This window comes from Leiobunum rupestre, chromosome 7, assembly GCF_980474605.1.
Source record: "Leiobunum rupestre chromosome 7, qqLeiRupe1.1.hap1, whole genome shotgun sequence".
Classification (NCBI taxonomy): Eukaryota; Metazoa; Arthropoda; class Arachnida; order Opiliones; family Sclerosomatidae; genus Leiobunum; species Leiobunum rupestre.
The window spans coordinates 18,311,644-18,329,968 of record NC_143390.1 but is presented as its reverse complement, the minus strand read 5'-3'; the positions used below and the strand labels follow the sequence as shown (position 1 = coordinate 18,329,968).

Below are 18,325 nucleotides of genomic sequence, written 5' to 3'. Positions count from 1 at the left end.
TAACGTTTTTACGCGTGCGCTTTATATTTGAGAGGAAATAATAATAATAATCAGCTAGGCTAATACCGAAGTCACCATCTAGCGACTTTTAAATGTTTCGCGATGCTCTCGGTAGGAGCGCTGGCAGACAACACAATTCGAGTAATGGGGTTTTTGCTTATGATTTGAGATCTGTAGACTGTAGTTTATTCATCGAAGGTTTGATCTAACAAAGGCTTTTGCTACAGATCATTCGCCATGTCGTTCACAAGGAGGGGGAGGTTTCCGTGTCAATACAACGTTTAAGACGTAGCTTTAACTGTACTAAACATAGTTTGACACCCCCCCCCCTTAACGAATTTCTAGTTATCAAAATTCAAAATTTAGGCCAGAGATTTCAACAGTAGACCGGTTTCGCCCTTTTAGGCTCATCAGTACTGTGTAGGAATTCTGGCTATATCCTCGGAAATCTGCCGATATCAGTAAAACTAATGAACATTCAGAGTGAGCAGTCAATTGCCAGAGGATAGCCAGAGTTCCTACACAGTACTGATGAGCCCCAAAAAGGGCGAAACCGGTCTTATACTGTTGGAATCTCTGACCTAAATTTGTACTTTTTATTACCTCTCCGAGGGGACTTTGTACCCTAGGAGGGGTTATACAACCACCGTGTCTGTCTGTCTGTCTGTGTGTGGGTCTGTCTGTCAGGCCTGCGAACGCGTTCGCATTTTCGGGGCAAAGGGTAATCACTGCGTACCCAGTTTCTTAGAATCAGGGAAAAGGTTTTTCCAAAAGCGCCCTCTTTTTGTCATTGGGTGTAGTATAATTTTTTAATCGGCCGGGATTCGAACCCGAGCCCTCTTGAGCGACAGGTGAGCGATCTACCGCAGAATGACGGATACAGTTGCGCTTTACTTAAAATTAAAAACTCTTCTGAGGAGAGGTATATTTTGGCTTGTCAACTTGTATAAATATCTGAACGTTGGAATTCAACGGAAGCCCGAGCGTAAAAGATGTCTGCTGAAAAGCGACCGCCATGCAATAATTGGTGAAGAATTTCACTATAAGCTGTAATGGACTGCTCACATATAGGGCACTCTGAATGTTTATGAATTTATAGTTACACAACTGATCTTTAGGCACTTAGGAAATCGAGGTTTATTATATCTTGAGGCGTGGGAACAAATTCTTTAAGGAAAATTTGATTGTTTACATACATGAATAATAAATATATTAACTTATAATTGCAACCCTCCCACGCGGTTTAAATTCACCTGTATTGGTTATAAACATAGCTTATTATTATTACACGTATGAACTATAAATTAGATTTTAAAGTGAAATAATTTAATAATTTTAATGGTGCCCACTCACAAGGAGAGTACTCGAGGTGTTTATTGCCGATTTTGTTCAAAGTCAGGCCCAATGAAGACCTAAATGACATATGAAATTTCCCAAAAGGAGACGTTGCACTATCAATTCGATTTGCCATGGCATTCGAAAATGTTTTTGATCACTTAAAACAAAAATAAGATTTTTTCCTTATTTTACCAAACAATTGTTACAATTTTACCCCCAAAAATGTTTCAATTTTCCCAAAATTTGGTGAAATTTACATAAATGTGGTCCAAATTACCCATTTCATGATTTTCAATTTTTTTCTAAAATGTTCGTAGTTAGGACCCTGTGAAACCAAGAATTTAAATCCCATGCTTTTTTAAATGAAGATTTTTTTTGTTTTAAGTGGTCAAAAACATTTTCGGTTGCCATGGCAAATCGAACGTCTCCTTTTGGGAAATTTCATAATGTCATATATGTCTACATTACGCCCGACTTTGAACAAAATCGGAAATAAATACCTCGGGTACTCTCCTTGTCAGTCCAATGGATAAAACGACACTATTTGTAGAAAGGTTCTAATATTAAATATATTAATAATAAAAATAAGTCTATTTCATGTAACTTCAAAAATTTTACTTCGCAATTCAAAAATTTAATAAACCTTGTACAAAATAAAGGCTTTGAAATAGGAAAATTTACCGTAGCTAATAAAGAAACGAACATTTGCAAAATGGAGAAGGTGAAATTACATTTTCAAATCCACAGCACAATCCAAGCATGTCCAAGAGTGTTGCCGGGGAGTGCCCCCCCCCCCCCCACCCCTCTTTTTCCGCGTACAAGCCCCCCCCCCCCGCCAAACTCTTCCTCCCCCCTTCCAAAACGACCACGCGCTAGAGAGCATGCGCGGAAGATGGCAAAGGGGCGGAGTTAAGCGAGTTTAAAAGTCGAACCGCGAGTAATCGAAAGTTCATTTCGAAGCTGCGGAGGCCTTTGGTTTTCGCGAACGGTATTAGGATCTCAATCACATCCAAGCTTCTCCGAGAGAGACAACAGTGTCATTTTCCCCCGAATAAAAAGTTAATGTTAAAGAAGTTCAGTATCATTTTTGTAAAGATAATTAAGTAAATATAGTAATAAATAGAACTAGACGTAAAAGGAAATGAAAATGGAGAGAAAATCTAGTCTATTTTACCTCGTCCTGGCGATATCTACTTTGGCATCTGCCACGAAAGAACAAGGTAAAATACACGTTTTCATAATATATATTTTTTGTATTTGCAGCTTTAATTTTAAAGTTCGATTTTATTTCGTTAATGGAATGGTTAAAAGTCAGGGAATTTGAATGGGGTGGCGGAGTGGTTAGCACTTTCGCCTCGCAGCAAGAGGATTCGAGTTCGATACCTGCTTGTGGTATTGGCTGAAAACTCTGAAAAACTCCTTCCGCGTAGAGTTTGCAAGTTCTCTCCTCTCTAGGTTAAAGCCGTGTTTAATCAGCTAGGCTAATACCGTGTGATATCGGAGCACTGAAAAATCTAAAGGTTCCAACAGCTATCGGTTCGTAGATGAAGGGAATACGACACTCGCAAGAAAGACGCTCGAACACGTGATAAATTTACCAAAACATTTTATTTACATTTACTTATAATAATACTCATTGTACAAAGAACTAAGTTTTAATCTAAAACTGCGTCTGGAATTAATTTGCAGAGCTAGGTTTCATGGTGGACAGTGCGAGAGCTAATCGACAACTATATTCAAATTAAAAACCACTTCCCAGCTAACATCGGCAAAGTACAGAATTAGAACTAAAAAATTAATCTTTAAAAAATTAAATAGCTATCTACAACGAGGTTTTACTAGATAACTATAAAAAATATAATTCCTAACTTTAACTCTAGCAAAGAAAATACTACAATTTTTTTTTCTATACAATATACATGTATACTAGTTTTTTAGGTATCTGATTTAACATACCGAAGGCACCACCTCGGTTTCCACTTTCCATAAAAACTTGCTGGGGTAACGTTAATAGTAAGTGTAGGGAGCTGTCAGCTCGCGTGGCATGAAGGGCTTTCCACCACCCTCCTACGCAATTTAACTTGACCACCTAAATTAAAGTGAATTAAAGTCGCTAGATGACTTAGGCCTACGGTGGTGCTTTGGAAATTAGTCGATAAATCGCTCCGGATCAATAAAATATCTTTAAGACCGGAATTCGTTTTAACTCCAAATTTCCATAAATTACGCGAAGTAAAACACGAAACATTTCACAATAATGATCTGAATAATAAATGCAGCAACGGACGAAAGTTATAAACTTCATTTTTTCGGAAAAGTACATTCTCGCGAGATAGGGGTGTATTCGCGACCGCAAAATCCCATCGAACACATCGTTACGTCAACGTCGTTAAATTTCGCTGGGGTACTCTTTATTTCCCCCAATTCGCGTTGGAAATTGGAAGAGATACGAATAAACCGCAATAAATTCGAAAGCATTTGTTACGTGTAATTGAGTCAATCAAAAATATATTACAGCGAGAGTGGACAAAAATAGACGAAATCTTTTTATTCGTGGACGTTATTACGGGACTTTGAAGAAATGATATAATATCTAAAGACAAGCCTGGTATTGTATTCTTCGGAAAACGACGTATAATTAAAAAGTGGGTAATACAATCCAACGCCTAATGGTATCTCTTCCAAATCGCCCGATCAAACTCAAATTAAGATACAGTGCATGGGGCCAATATTGTCCATAAAAATAAGAACTCGCAAACTCGCTAGCAACAGGTGTTTAGTAGAGACACACCCCTTTGAGAATCGAGACAGGTGAAGCTTTAGCTATCGGCAAATGCTCTAAATTAAGAATTCGATAAAGAGGCGTAACTAAAACAAAACTGACGATAGCCCGAATAAGAAATTGCGACTGCCCGATCAACAACGCCTCATTTATTTTTTAAGGAGGCGACTATAATGGACGATTAACGAGGTTCCGATAACCATACCGGGGAACTTTGACCTTATAAGTCCTGGTTCAGTAGCACTAACGACTTATCCACCGCTCGCGCTTCCAAGAAGATACTTTATAATGAATTACTTCGTTAATTTTGCCATTAAATACCGGCTTATTATCGAATAGTTGGCTTAACGGACGGCCGAGTTCTAATTAATTGAAATGGCGAAGCCAAATATCCAAGCCTCGCGGTATTGACTTCGTGTCAGAGTTTAAACAGGATCGCCAAAGTTTGCTCTCGCCATTAGTAATAGAGATGTTAAAGTTTAAATAGACTAAAGCAAATATTTAATTTCCGCCTTTAAACCCCACAAGATGCTAAATTGTTGTTTATAATAATTGTATCGGTACGGGACATCAGACTGCTTAGCGGAATTAACGGGCAATTGGGGCTTTTTATTAAAGAAGCGGTTAAGCGTAAGGAGCTGCGGCTGTAGGAAATCTTCTACATTTCACGCCCCTTTGTTGCAAATGGGCCCATTTGATTCGATACGAAAGTACCGCGAAAATAACGCCAATCAGGCTGAAAAGTTTCTATAGCCGTAAAACTTATTTTTTGGAACTAAAATCAACGTGGAAAACCAACGTCCAATATGGAAAAGATTAAAGCGAAAATCGCCGGTATAAAAGAGAAAAGCTTAATGGTCCTTAACTGGCAGTTTTCCGGGCCATAGAAAATAATTACCCCCGAGGAAAAAGGGTTAAAATCCGAGTATTTCCGCTAAGAAGGACCCAATGGCCGAAATCATTGGATAAAAAAATATATAATTTTGCTTTATAAACCGAAAGCGTAGGCTGTAGACTTAAATTTTTTTATAGGTATCCTTCGGAGTATTTGAAATGATCCTTCTCTAACTTTGTTTTAGGACCTCGAAACCAAATCGTAATTAGTTGAAAAGCGCTATTTACTAGTTTACTAAGCGGGAGACAAGAAAAGTAAAGAGTAAGTGGTCAGACTGATACGATGTGGCTGATGGAACATCGATTTATCTCACAGACAGACAGCTCTCTCTGTTTGAGGAAGGAAAAGTACTTTAATTATAGATCGTTCGAACGACCATGCACAAGCTTGGAAAAAATATATAGTTTTACAGATAAAACTTCATTTATCAGACTTATCACCGTTAACGTTTCTATAGACCAGGGGTTCCTAAAAGGGGTTTCGCGGAACCTCAGGGTTCCGCAAAAGGGTCACAGGGTTCCGTGAATTCGCAGCGCGGCCATCTTTGTTTGTGTCAAGAGTCTTTTAAGATAAGTAAAAAAACACGAGTTTGGGTTCCGTCAGAATTAGGTGGATAAATTAGATTTCCATAGCAAAACAAAATCGGGAACCACTGCTATAGACCAATATCCGAATAATTTACTATTTAAGGTATAAGCGATTATTAATTGCTTGAAATTTAATATTAAATGAACATCGAAACCAGCTGCTAACGACGTTTTATAACAAAATCTAAACTAAAGAAATTTAATTATTTCTATGCTGTATTGGAAACATTTTTTGTAGTTTATACACACAATCCCGATTAGTGTATATAATTTTTAGGGGTGTCCTTTAGGGAGGGGAATAGGGGAAGCTCCACCCCAATCTGGAAAAATAAAGGTTTTGACAACCTTTTTAAGTAAATAAAAATAAAATAAATAAATCGGGAAAACTTTCCACCAGGTAATTAGGAAAAATTAGGATAGAGTTGGGCAAATTAGGGCTCCTCGCCCTTATAAGATCCCTTGAGGTATAATAGGTATTCTTAAAAAGCGAAACACTAGCTGAAAACGCAGCCCTTCTGGAAATAATAGTTGATCTTAAGTTAATTATAAGCTATATTTTCTCGAATCGTAGGAATTTAATAGGAAATCTTCTAAATTTATCTCCGCAACAATTTATGACGTCAACAATAGGCAAGATTTCGGTGAAGTATTTAACATATAAATGTTTTAAAGTTAATTTTAATAACTAAATACTTTTTATAAGTGCTATAACATACATTTATATTTTAAAGTTGTGGACATCAAATTTATGATATCACAGTGTCCCAGCTGACAGTATTTCTTTAATAAATCAATATATAATGTATTTCGCCCAAACATTTTTTTCTTTCAAAAGGTATTTTGAAAACGCCGCGAAGGTACATGTATAAAGCGAATAGAGTATAGGGAGCTGGTTACTTCTTTCTCTTATATACTGCTGGTTTAGCGCATATCGTCCTCCAGATCTGTATTTGAGTTTGGGCAAACTGGCGCTAGTTACGATAAAAAAATCGAAGTGCGTGTAAGAAGACCATTTATCGATTTTAAATGTACTGAACATCTTTAAGCTCAACTTGAATGATAGTTATAGTTTTGGTTTGATATTTAAATCTGCTATTTTAACCAAAATAAGTTAATTTTACTTTTAAGTCCACGTATATCTCGACTTGGTAAAGGATATAGCAATCGATAGAAAGTTAAACGATGTAGCAATCGATAGAAAGGTAAACGATGTAGCAATCGATAGAAAGGTAAATGATGTAGCAATCGATAGAAGGTTAAACGATGTAGCAATCGATAGAAAGATAAACGATATAACAATCGATAGAAAGGTAAACGATATAACAATCGATAGAAAGGTCAACGATGTAGCAATCGATAGAAAGGTAAACGATGTAGCAATAGATAGAAAGGTAAACGATGTAGCAATCGATAGAAAGGTAAACGATGTAGCAATCGATAGAAAGGTAAATGATGTAGCAATCGATAGAAAGGTAAACGATGTAGCAATCGATAGAAAGGTAAACGATGTAGCAATCGATTAGAAATAACGAGTTTTAGAACAAGTACGCGTAATTTTGAAAACTTCCCGCAAAGTTTAATTAATGTTACGTAACTCCGTTGAAATGAAGAGCAAATAATTGTTCAACGAGGACTGTGGGAAAATCGGGGCACGATGTCACCTTCTGTTTGAATATTAATTTATTTGAGCCCTCGAAATATATACCCACCTAAGAGCTGCAACGCGGGAGTGAGTTTGCTCTTCAGCTTTATCCTCAAAGAACAAAGAAAAGAGGGCGCGGTGTGCCTTTTTTCTCGGAGCGCAAAAAACACTATATAATATTAATCATATCACTCGAGAACTTTATTAAATTTTTGCTTTTCGCGATTAGATCAAGTGAAGAGGTTGTATCGTTGAGCCGTGGTAACCTCCGCCATGGCCTAATTTTTTCAAAGCTTTAATTATATTCTAATATTCCAATCACTTCTCCGAGAAGTGGTTTGTAACAAAGCGCGATATCATCCATCTCATCAAGATATTCAAATTTGATTTTATTCTATTCCGTTGAAAACGGGAAACCCATTTCCAAAAATATCCTTTTATTTCGTTTGGGAAAGCACTTAACTAAATTTAAAATACATTTTTTTGTACTCCATTTCGAAACTTAATTAAAATATTTAATGGTTTTTTACCACTTAAGTCCTTTGTTTAAAAGTAACGTTTTTCGAGCCGGAAGAAAATGGTCTATTGTTAGGAATAGAAATTTTACAAAGATTCATTTTTAATTGCCTAAAGTCGAGCGGTCAGTATCTAATTGCTAGTCGAAGATTTTTTGACTTTGACCAATTAACATTTTCACGAGAGCCACGATCAGACTAGCTTTCATGCCGATTCTTATTGGTTAAAACTGGCATTCAAAAGACTTAAATTGGTTTTGAAGGTCTAGTAGACTAGTAGACTCTCTGCTGGACAATGGATATCCAGCGGCTTTCATTCGGACCTTGGTTGGCATTATCCCAATTGAAAAGGTTAATTGAGAGCAATCGAGTTGAGCAAAATGTGTATTCCAGTCAAATATTTAATCAGAGTGGGAAACAGCCCGAATCGAAGCGGGGTCTACAAGTTGCCAGTTTATAGGCTTTGGCGAGATTAAGGTCTCCGGTAATTACTCGGATACTAAGCAATTGACAGAAACTAGCATTTCCAAATCAAAGCTATACTCGACACCACTCTGATTCCCGACAGGCAAGTTATAGGCGCGACTACCCTATAGAGATGGATAAATATTCTGACGGATTTTAAGGAATTTCAAGATAGCTTGAAATTCTGAATAATTTAATACGTTAAATAAAGTTACGCGGCACCAATATTTTAGCACTAATTTCGAGGTGTTTAGGGATAAGTCCATCGCAATTTCCAGAAATCTCAAATTATATTGGTATATCAATGGAATTTGAGGTTTCTGGAAATAGAAATAACCTATAAACATAACATTATGAAGTCATAGACTAATGCTATAAAGTAATTGGAAATTTATCTTAAATCTTTTTTTAATTACGGATCCAAGAAATATTTGGTTTTAAACTTAAGTTTAAAAATTCTGTTCGAAAAAAGTTATTGTTTAAAACAATGTTATATGTTCCAAAGTGTACCTACATCAAATTCAAATTTAAGTGATCTCTTTATGTTTAAATTAGTCTATAGATGCAAGAGGAGAATGTGATCTGAAAACGTCTAGTGATCCCATTTCTGCTAAGACTACATAAGAACGCTTTACTTAGCATATAGATCACTAAAGAAAATTGAAAGATTGCCTATGAACTGTTTAAGATCATTTTAGGATAAATGATCTTTTAATGTACGAATTTGATCTGGAAGTGAATTAAAAATTTGCAGTGTATACGCAGTTGGAAAACAACTAGCGTTGGGATGCTCTATACCAAAAGAAAGGTTTCTTCGCGAACAATATTTTCTTTCGGCTAAACTATTCATATTTTAGCGACGAAGAGTATTGATACAGTTTTTAAAAGATATATATCTTTGAATTAAAAAGACGCTAATCCCTCCGGCCTGAGAATCTACGTACAGGTCGGGAGTCGGGGTGTTATAAGCCGACTCGGAGTCGGCAGGATCTCGAAGGACGGCGTCGTTAATGTATTATGATAATTGAGGCGACGCGAGGAAAGAGCGTCCCCGCAGACCACCATTTTCCGAAAAGCACCACCCGCGCATCCTCCCTTACAATCTCGTAATACGGTAAACAACCGATACAACGTATTCCAAAGTTTTAAATTATAAACTTTAGAAGCGAGCTAAATAGCTAGAAGGTTATTCTAGCTCGTCTATGGTGAATGTGCACGAGCGTATAAGGTAATTCAGTGACTTTTAATGATCAGCTAACTTCAGCGAGAGGTCCAGGATTGTTAGGAAATTGAAAGTGGTGTCTGCGTGTATAGATTATGAAACAAGAAAATAACTCAATACGGAATACGTGATTTCCAACGATAAAGCTTCCGCGGATAAACGAGATAATTGATACAAGCGCGCGCCATCCAGGAACGTTCATTATATATAGATTTTAATTCGGATGAACCGGGGTTCACACTTTATAAAATGCGCTCTCTAAGAGTACAAGAAATCAATGCCATCAGAAGATCGCCATAAAGTGAATGATGGCTAAAGGTTAAGTTTGAATTGGGAGGGCATTTCCCGCAAACCGCGGATTTGTATCATTGCGTGACGGTTGAACATTACCGCGTGTATTACGAGTCGCACTCTTTTTTTCTTGCGAAAGGTATTTTGAAAAATCAGTGGCAGCCTGCAAAGGTGCGTGTTTCAAGCGTATAACATTAGTAGTATAGAGCGATTGATACTTCTTTCGTAAGATAAATATTATATACTTTTGGTACCACCATGATTCTCTAATTTCTCATTTGAATTGCATAAAATCAAAATTTAATCTCGGGGTGCGTTAGAGCTACTCACTTAAGGTAATAATGCTATGACGTAACCCTCGTATATTATTATATTAACAGAAAGTGCGTAACACAAAAGCAATTAGCTTTCAACCATCTAGATAGTTTTAACGCCTCCTCATTTTCTTTGATTAAATTAAAACATTTTCATACTTAAAAATACTTCTATTTTAATTTGGAAATAAAATATTATTCACAATTGATCTTTATTATTCTCATTTACGAATGTAATTGAATTATACTCGGGGATAATGAAGGGCTATGTTGAAACGATCCACGGGGCTATGGTCGAATATTCTTCTGGCACGATGGGGGGGGGGGCGGAAAACGTCACCAGCGTATGCTTCAATGAGAGATCCAACTTACTCTTCGAGCACAGTGCCGTATTAACCCAATGCATGGCCCTAGGCTTCGAGCTTTTTTGGGCCCATTAATCCCTTAAAGGGAATATAACCTGCAAAGCAATATTTATGGAAGACCCCTTCAATTTTTAAATTTCCCTGTACAGTGGCGCCAAATATTTTTAAAGCCAAAGGCAAGAGCGGCTAGAGCTGCAAGCGTTGGTGTTCCACACCAAATACCTGAGGTTATATTCCCTTTAATATCCGCCTTGTGATGCGTGTCCTCTGCCAGAGGCGTACCGACCCGGTCTAAGGGGGTTCATATTTAACCGGACGCAAAAGCTGGCTATCATGTAGGGGGCGCCAAATCACTCCTATCTTTAATGTCCAATTGTTCCTTCAACCAGCGATAATTCTGATTCTTCGTTCAATAAATTTTTAATAATTCTATATGGTGGCACCAAGAATGTATTTATTTATACTCAGGGATAATGAATATGTCGAGATTATTTTTAGCGTTTTTTCAATTCCACCCGTTGGGGCCCCCGGTATGCTCCTCCGCTTTAATAAAATCAAATAATACTGCAATCTCATTGGTTCTTAAAAATTACGTTTTTCGACGCGATTAACGCTGCTGCGAGGACGCAAAAAATTAGACCGCCTCCTTTTTTCATCCCCCCGCCCTCCCTCCCCCCTCTTAGCGTGACGGGGTTAGGGCCTCAACGTGTCCGTCAATAGTCTCGACATATTCATTCTCCCTGAGTATAAATAAATACATTCTTGGTGGCACCTTTTTAAGCGGGCGCCATATACCCTCGGTACGCCACTGGCCCCTGCTCTTCGTGAGCCCCTGGGCTTCAGCGTAGTCTGCCTTTTGGATAAAGCGGCACTGCTCGAGCATGCTGGAGATTAGAATCAAATTGTTTCAGCATAGTTCTTATCCCTTATAAATAAAGACGATATCGCTCATTTCCAAGCGAAAACAATTGGCAAACTCCACAGATCGATTCCGTACCACGGACCACATTTTGCAAGGTAAAGACTAGGGGATACTTCGAATAAAGATCGCGGATAAGTAGTAGACCAAAAGTAGACGAACAACGTTTCCCTCCTATGGCCAATTTTTAAGGCTAGTTTTCACGTCGACGCAAAAAATCTCCGTTAGGCCTAATACAATTTTTTCGCGTCGACACTTACGTCGTGTCGTTTATTCCCTAGTTAAAACTAGGGATGCACCGATATATCGGTAACCGATATATCGGCTAATTTTTCAGATATCGGTATCGGCCAATATCGGCTTAAGCGAGGCCGATATTAGCCGATACTTCTGGTATTAGAAAAATATTTTCAGGAAAAACTTTAAAAAAAGGCGATACTCAACTAACTAATTAATGGAAAACATTTATTGCCACAACCTTACATTTCCTTTTAAAAAGGCCAGTTGATCGCTGTTGTAGGAAATAATTATTCGCGTCCAAAACGGTCAGGAATCATAAGTGGTTTTTCGACTCCAAAAGCCATAGATCATATCATTTTTTAACAGGTGGTTACGAGAGTAAACAAAAAAGCATAATATTGTGATAGGTAACTTTGTTAATATCGGCCGATATTATCGGCCACGATTAGCCGATATATCGGCCGGCCGATATATCGGCTGTACCCATATCGGTGCATCCCTAGTTAAAACCAGCCTTAATACTTTCGGCGTCCCACTTTTAACAAGAACAAAAATCATGGTTGCCGAGTTCGCTCTCATAAAATAGAAAAACTCGCTAAAAAGAGAATTATTTAAAGGTGAATAAAAACCTGGCGACTTCAAAGGGAAAAGGGCGAAGTGACGCGTCAAATCAATTAATAACGGGAAGAAAAGAAACGCGGGAGAAATCAATTTCTTACGAACATTTCGTCAGCAGTCTCACGCCAAGTATACGTCGTCAGCAACCGCAAAGGGCACTTTTTGAGAGAATAGTTTTACAACTCCCTTTTCTCTAAAATATAAAAAGAAACCTAAAGCAGTAGGCGTTTAAGTTTTTGTAAAGACGTTTAATCTCGGCGTCTGTACTAAAAACCGGGGAAGTCTAACTTACGTTATAATATATTAAAACATATTTAGCGCGAGTAGCCAAATTTAAAGGCGAACGGCCAAGCTTTTCCAAATATGGCCTTATTTCCGTATCAAAAGATTAACAAGACGTTCAATATACTAACACGTACCTTTTTTTGTCTTGAAAAAATAGCTTTTGGCCCAAAAAGTTGAAACAAAAAATAACGCCAGGTGTTTGGGTTTGAATTTTCGCCGCCATCTTAGGGGCTGTCGCCAGCGCCCCTAACCCCGTATGGGCTGTTTGCGAACTATCCTAACTTTTAAAATCGCGCAATTGGCCAATTTAGGCTTAAGTCTCTTATAACTGGAACGCGCCGCGCGTGCAAAACATATTTTTCGCGTCTTCAGCAGCTTTTACGTTGTTTTTCTGTCTCACCAACTTCTCACCAGGTGTCGCGGCGGACGCGCGCTTTTCGATTTCCCGTAATTTCTTTATTTTATTAAAATTTAACCACTCAATATTTTTGATGCGGTTTTCGCCATAAATTTTAGTTTTTAATGGGCTATAGGGCTATCTAACTGGTTAAAGCTTGACCGTTCCCCTTTAAGCATTACAGGCTTAATCCTCGAAAAACGTCAAATATTCCTAACACCGTCTTAAGAGTTAGTCGCTTAATTATACTTGCTAGGACGTTTGAAGTATATTTTTATTCGCGGACGGTGGTAAACAGCTGAACTTCTCAGCAATCTTCGCGAAATGCCAAACTACTTCGCGTCTAGCAAAATAGGTTCGTATATTTGGAGAGCTATTCAATCTCTATTTATTTCATCCTCAAATCTCGGAATCCTAACATTCGGAGAAACAATTCCCAAGCCGTAAGTACCTCTTACCAATTCACGAGAGGGAGAAATAGGCGCTCTCCTACTCCAGGGAGGGAAAATATATTCGATGTAGTCCACGCTCCAATTTTATTTTTACCACGCAATTGGAAAACGCCGATAGCTCATTATAAAGATATAAAGACTGAGGCAATCCGCCAAAGGGGGTCTTTCCCCAATTTCACCGTCGGATGTAGTCTTGATTGTTCCACGTTTGATATACCGCAAAAGGTTCGGAAACCCTACAAACGTCTCCCCCCTCCCCCCTCATTGAATAGGACTCGATATAAAATATAAAGTGATGAAGGGAAAAGCGGAACCCGCTTTCAAATTCTACGTCTCAAGCGTATGCTTTTCCTTCAATGTTTTCTACAAATCTTTCTTTGATCAGGACGTAAGGCTCTTGAAGGATGATGTTTGGACTTGTACCCCCCTCTTCAATCTGGATCCCAAATCCACTAAAAGCTAATTAGAGGAAACTACCCCTCGGAAATCTTCGCCTAGGCAAATAAAGTAAGCGCGACGTTCCGTTTTAAATATTAATGAGAACGTAATTAAAGATACCAGTTGACAATTACTCGCGTGCAGAACTTACGTAACAATTGTGTTTTCCTATTGTAATTTTCCATCGAAATATCGCGAACATTCTCGTTTATGAATTTCGGGTTATAATATTCGAATATATTTTCGGATTGATGACCAATTTTATAATTGGGTTCGGAAAGGTCAAAGCACGTCCTATTGGCGCGTGTGTAAAATAATGAAGTGACATTGAAAGATTAGTTATCGGATGAAATTCTCACTCCAAGCTCCGCCTCCGAAAATTATTTAACCCACTCCCTTCTCCGAGTTAAAATACCGAATTTAAATTCAGTTTTACGATCGAATGTACACCGAGAAAGGATAAAGAAGGCTCGCTTAATAAAGCTGATCAAAAAACAAATTAGCGGCTGCGAGGGGGGAGGGGGCATTAATCCGTCATTCGGGGCGCTGGACGAAAGGTCATCATAATTACCCGGCGAGAAGAGCGATAGGGAATGGGCCGAGACGAGGAGCCGGAAATGAGAGTCGGCCAACGGAGGGAGGAAATTCGTTTAGCGACCGCCAAAAGCCAATTAGTAGAATAAAGCTTATTTCTTTTTCTCGGGGGTGAGCCGCTCCTAATAGTTCGAACGCCGAAACTCGAGTTGAATCACTAATGGAAAAGAAACGACCAATTCTTTAATCTCCAATCAACATCGAGGCAAGGACAATATTGCTCTAATTTCACCTTGTTTGATCGGACGTATAACGACGACCAAAAAAAAACGAAGCAATTTGACATTGGAGTTATTAAGTTTTATCGCGTCAAAGGGAACCACCAGAACTCGCTGCTAATTTAAAATTGTATACGGTGATTTTTTCTAAAAGATGGAAAAATACTAGCTGTTGTCGATTTTGAGTGAAATTAAAAATTAATGTTGCATTTCAATTTCGTCCTTTTAAAAAGTTAAATATTTAACATTTTTGAAACAACGCTTTAAGTAAATATCAGCGAGAACTGTCAAGTAAGACGGGTTAAGCCCGCGCTAAAAAACGTTCGGGGGTAACGTGTAGGGTAAACAGTCTGCGCACTTTCCTTGTTTTCTAGCGTAATACGCAAAAATGAAAGGCTTTTAACCAAAGAAACTTCCGTCATAAAATTAAGAGTGAATTCCCTAATTCCTCGTCTTAATATCATGATCATTTCGCCGTGGACTTATTCAAAATATTCTCCTTCCTCATTCTCTATACAGGCCAACATATTTCTGATCCGTTCTGATTCGGTCTTTCGGGAAACATCAAACGCATTTTTTCGAAAAAATAGTTACGCGAAATCCAAATTAAGTCTAAACTTATCAATTATTCTTTATGAGTTGGACGTAACCTGAACCCGACGAAGGTTTATAGAAATGCTTCGCCGGGGCTACCAAGTGAGCCGAATGAAACACGTAGTCACGTGGACGTCCGCAACATCGGGCGCTTTAACTTCAGTAAAAATTAAGTCCACTTTTTGAAAACAGTTGGAAAGAGGATTTGTATCGTACGTTGTATTTGACTCGAGTTTTTTTTTAAACGTCTAGAACTCTTTGATCTAAAATTCACCGCCAAAAAAAAAGTGAAATATGTACTTAATCTGGACATCGTACGTAACAAACTTATCGAAAATATTTGCAAATAAAATATCCGCCTTCAAAGTTATCGTTGCGAAATATGTGCCCTCGTAAGCGGATTAGAATAAGAAAACTATTTTTTTCCATCTTCAATTTTACATACGGGCCAACGACATACTTCAAACACCATTTACGTTTTGATCAAGAAATATTCAGGATCCCGAGGGTCTCTTCCCAGGGACTAGATGAAAATCTCTTTGCAAAATATTCGTATTTTTTCGCGTCTTCCGGGGAACCAAAACATTTCATAATAAAAAATATTTGGTCTATCTAATAGATGTTATACGCTATAAGCTTGATTTTCATATTTTGAAATGTTTATAAAGTGTGAACACACACGAGGGATTAGAAATTCGTCGCATTTCCCTTATGGACATCCACGGTATATTTTATAGTGAAATAACATTAAAAATCCATTACTTCAAAAATAAATTAAAAATGTTCGTCGACAAAGATATTAAAAAAGGGTTCCGTCTCATTTCAGATTCGAGAAACGACAATTTAGAGGGCAAACCAGACACTGAAGAGAGGTTGTTGGCGGCGGCGGAAGAGGTAGCCAAGGTTCATGACGAGATGCTGGAAGAATTGAACGAGTCCAACGAAAAGGCGGGAGAGTTCCCCAACGCGGTGGATAAACGAGGAGCGGCTAGCCGACCGAAATACGACCCGGGACTGAGGTTCCTGGGCTTGGGGAAAAGAGGAAGCAAGCCCAAATACGATCCGGGAATGAAGTTCATGGGTTTGGGCAAGCGGCAGACGCAGAGACCCAAGTACGACCCCGGTCTCAAGTTTATCGGACTGGGAAAGAGGAACCCGTCGTATCCGAACGAGGTGGAAGATTTCGTCGAGGAAAGCAAACGAGGCGGACCAGTCAGCAAATACGACCCTGGCTTACGATTCCTCGGCTTGGGCAAACGGCAAAGGCAAAGGCCCAAGTACGACCCGGCTATGCGCTACATGGGGCTCGGAAAGAGAGGAGACTACGACGAAGAAGCCCGAGCGGACATCGAATCGGAATCCGTCGATAAAAGAGGCAAGCCTAGATACGATCCCGGAATGAGGTACATGGGTTTGGGCAAAAGGGTTCCCGACGCGGACACGATTCTTTGGACGAGCTCGGATGTCACGAAGAAAAGCGCCGGAGGTAGCCGGCCAAAATACGACCCTGGGTTGAGGTTCTTGGGTCTAGGTAAACGTCAAAGACAAAGGCCCAAGTACGATCCCGCCATGAACTTTATGGGGCTGGGCAAACGAAGCGAGAGATTTGAACGGGATCAGACAAGCGACGACTCGCCCTTCACGCCGTTGAAAGTAGCGAAACGCTCGTTGATGCAAAGGCCGAGGTTCGACCCTGGATGGAAGTTTATCGGGCTGGGGAAGCGATCGACCGTCGAGGGGGAGGAGGACGACGCTGTTAGGCAGCCCATCGAAGACAAGACGGCCGCCACCTTGAAGCACGCCAATCCGTACCTCGGAGTACTGGCCTTGCAAAACTTGTCCCTCTTCTTCGAGGAGTACCGCAACCGGTTAAGGAACTCGCCGGCGGACCACGAAGGAACGCTCCCGTCGATGGGAAGCTCCGAGGAGGAATGGTCACCGCTCTTCGTGCCAGACTCTGAGAACGGCGGAGGCAACGTTTACGTCCGATCGAGAAAACCATCCGGTGCCACGAGCACGCGGTTCCTCAAGGGCCGCACCAAGCCGCTCTACGACCCTGGATGGCTATTTACCGGCTTGGGGAAATAGCTCTCTAAAGAGTTCCAAATTATACGGGATAATTGGGATGCCAAGGAGGGATCAAGCTAAGAGAATAAACTAATGAAATCAACAAAAATGCCAATAAATGGGGGTACTTCAAATTTCTGTAATTCCGCGGGATGGGATCTTCGATTGCCATCTAGCGTCAGATATAAAATTAATTATAATAATAATAATAATCGCAAAATACAAATCGAATTAATGCAATGTTCACGAGAATCACAATAATAATAATAATTCTAAGATTACAGATGTGTTTTCCATCATATAATATGTCAAGTGTCCTTAATAGTTAATAAAATAATTAGTATCTAGTAATTTTAAAAATTGTCTGATTCCGTATAATATTCAACCTATCAATGTAGCCACGATAAAGTTTTTAATTTACATGGTATAGTTACGCTTCGAATTTTATTTCCAAATAAAATGATTTAAAGGCTGCTTTGTTAATAACTTATTATACCAAATGTATGTCGTTGTCTAAAATGGTACATATATAGAAAATATATATGTACGTTAAATACTGGATAAAAAAATGTATTTAAATTTTAAACGAAATATATATTTTATGGTCGGATAAACTATCGTCTAACTCGAATTTCAAATTCCGTCAGTGTTGAGAACAAAATAAATTATACTAAAAATAAATTGATGTTTGCATTATTTGTTATTTTTATTCTATTTTTAAAATAAGAACGTATTTATGTTACTAAGAACGGTTTTTGTAACTACGAACGTATTTATATAACTACGAACGTATTTATATAACTCCGAACGTATTTATATAACTCCGAACGTATTTATGTAACTACCAACGTATTTATGTAACCAAGAACGTATAGGTGAAACCGGCTGTATGAAAAAGATATAATACCTACGTCAGACAAATTCGAAATTCAATGGAAATAGTAACGCCATCTGCCGGAAACGCACTTTTGAAATGTTTTTCTTGGCACAATAATTGTGAATTTACCTAAGGTGCTTATAAGAGCTCAAAAGCAATTTACAAGAACTAGATTGCACTATACAATTGGGTAAATGGAGACTTTCCGTT

General features: G+C 38.6%; 1 protein-coding gene across 3 annotated transcripts; it reads left to right on the top strand.

Annotated features, from left to right (window-relative positions):
- The first annotated feature begins 2,309 nt into the window (after positions 1-2,309).
- On the top strand, positions 2,310-17,868 carry LOC149934961 (uncharacterized). 3 transcript variants are annotated; one of them, XM_090154256.1, is made up of 2 exons: positions 2,310-2,558; positions 15,998-17,868. In XM_090154256.1, the coding sequence occupies exons 1-2, from the start codon at positions 2,480-2,482 to the stop codon at positions 17,257-17,259; spliced, it is 1,341 nt and encodes a 446-aa protein (XP_090010382.1). In that variant the 5' UTR covers positions 2,310-2,479; the 3' UTR covers positions 17,260-17,868. The 3 variants fall into 3 exon arrangements, with proteins under 3 accessions (XP_090010382.1, XP_090010384.1, XP_090010383.1); XM_090154258.1 differs by lacking the exon at positions 2,310-2,558 and adding an exon at positions 13,218-13,318 and having other exon boundaries at positions 15,998-17,867; XM_090154257.1 differs by lacking the exon at positions 2,310-2,558 and adding an exon at positions 15,771-15,895.
- Positions 17,869-18,325: the final 457 nt, after the last annotated feature.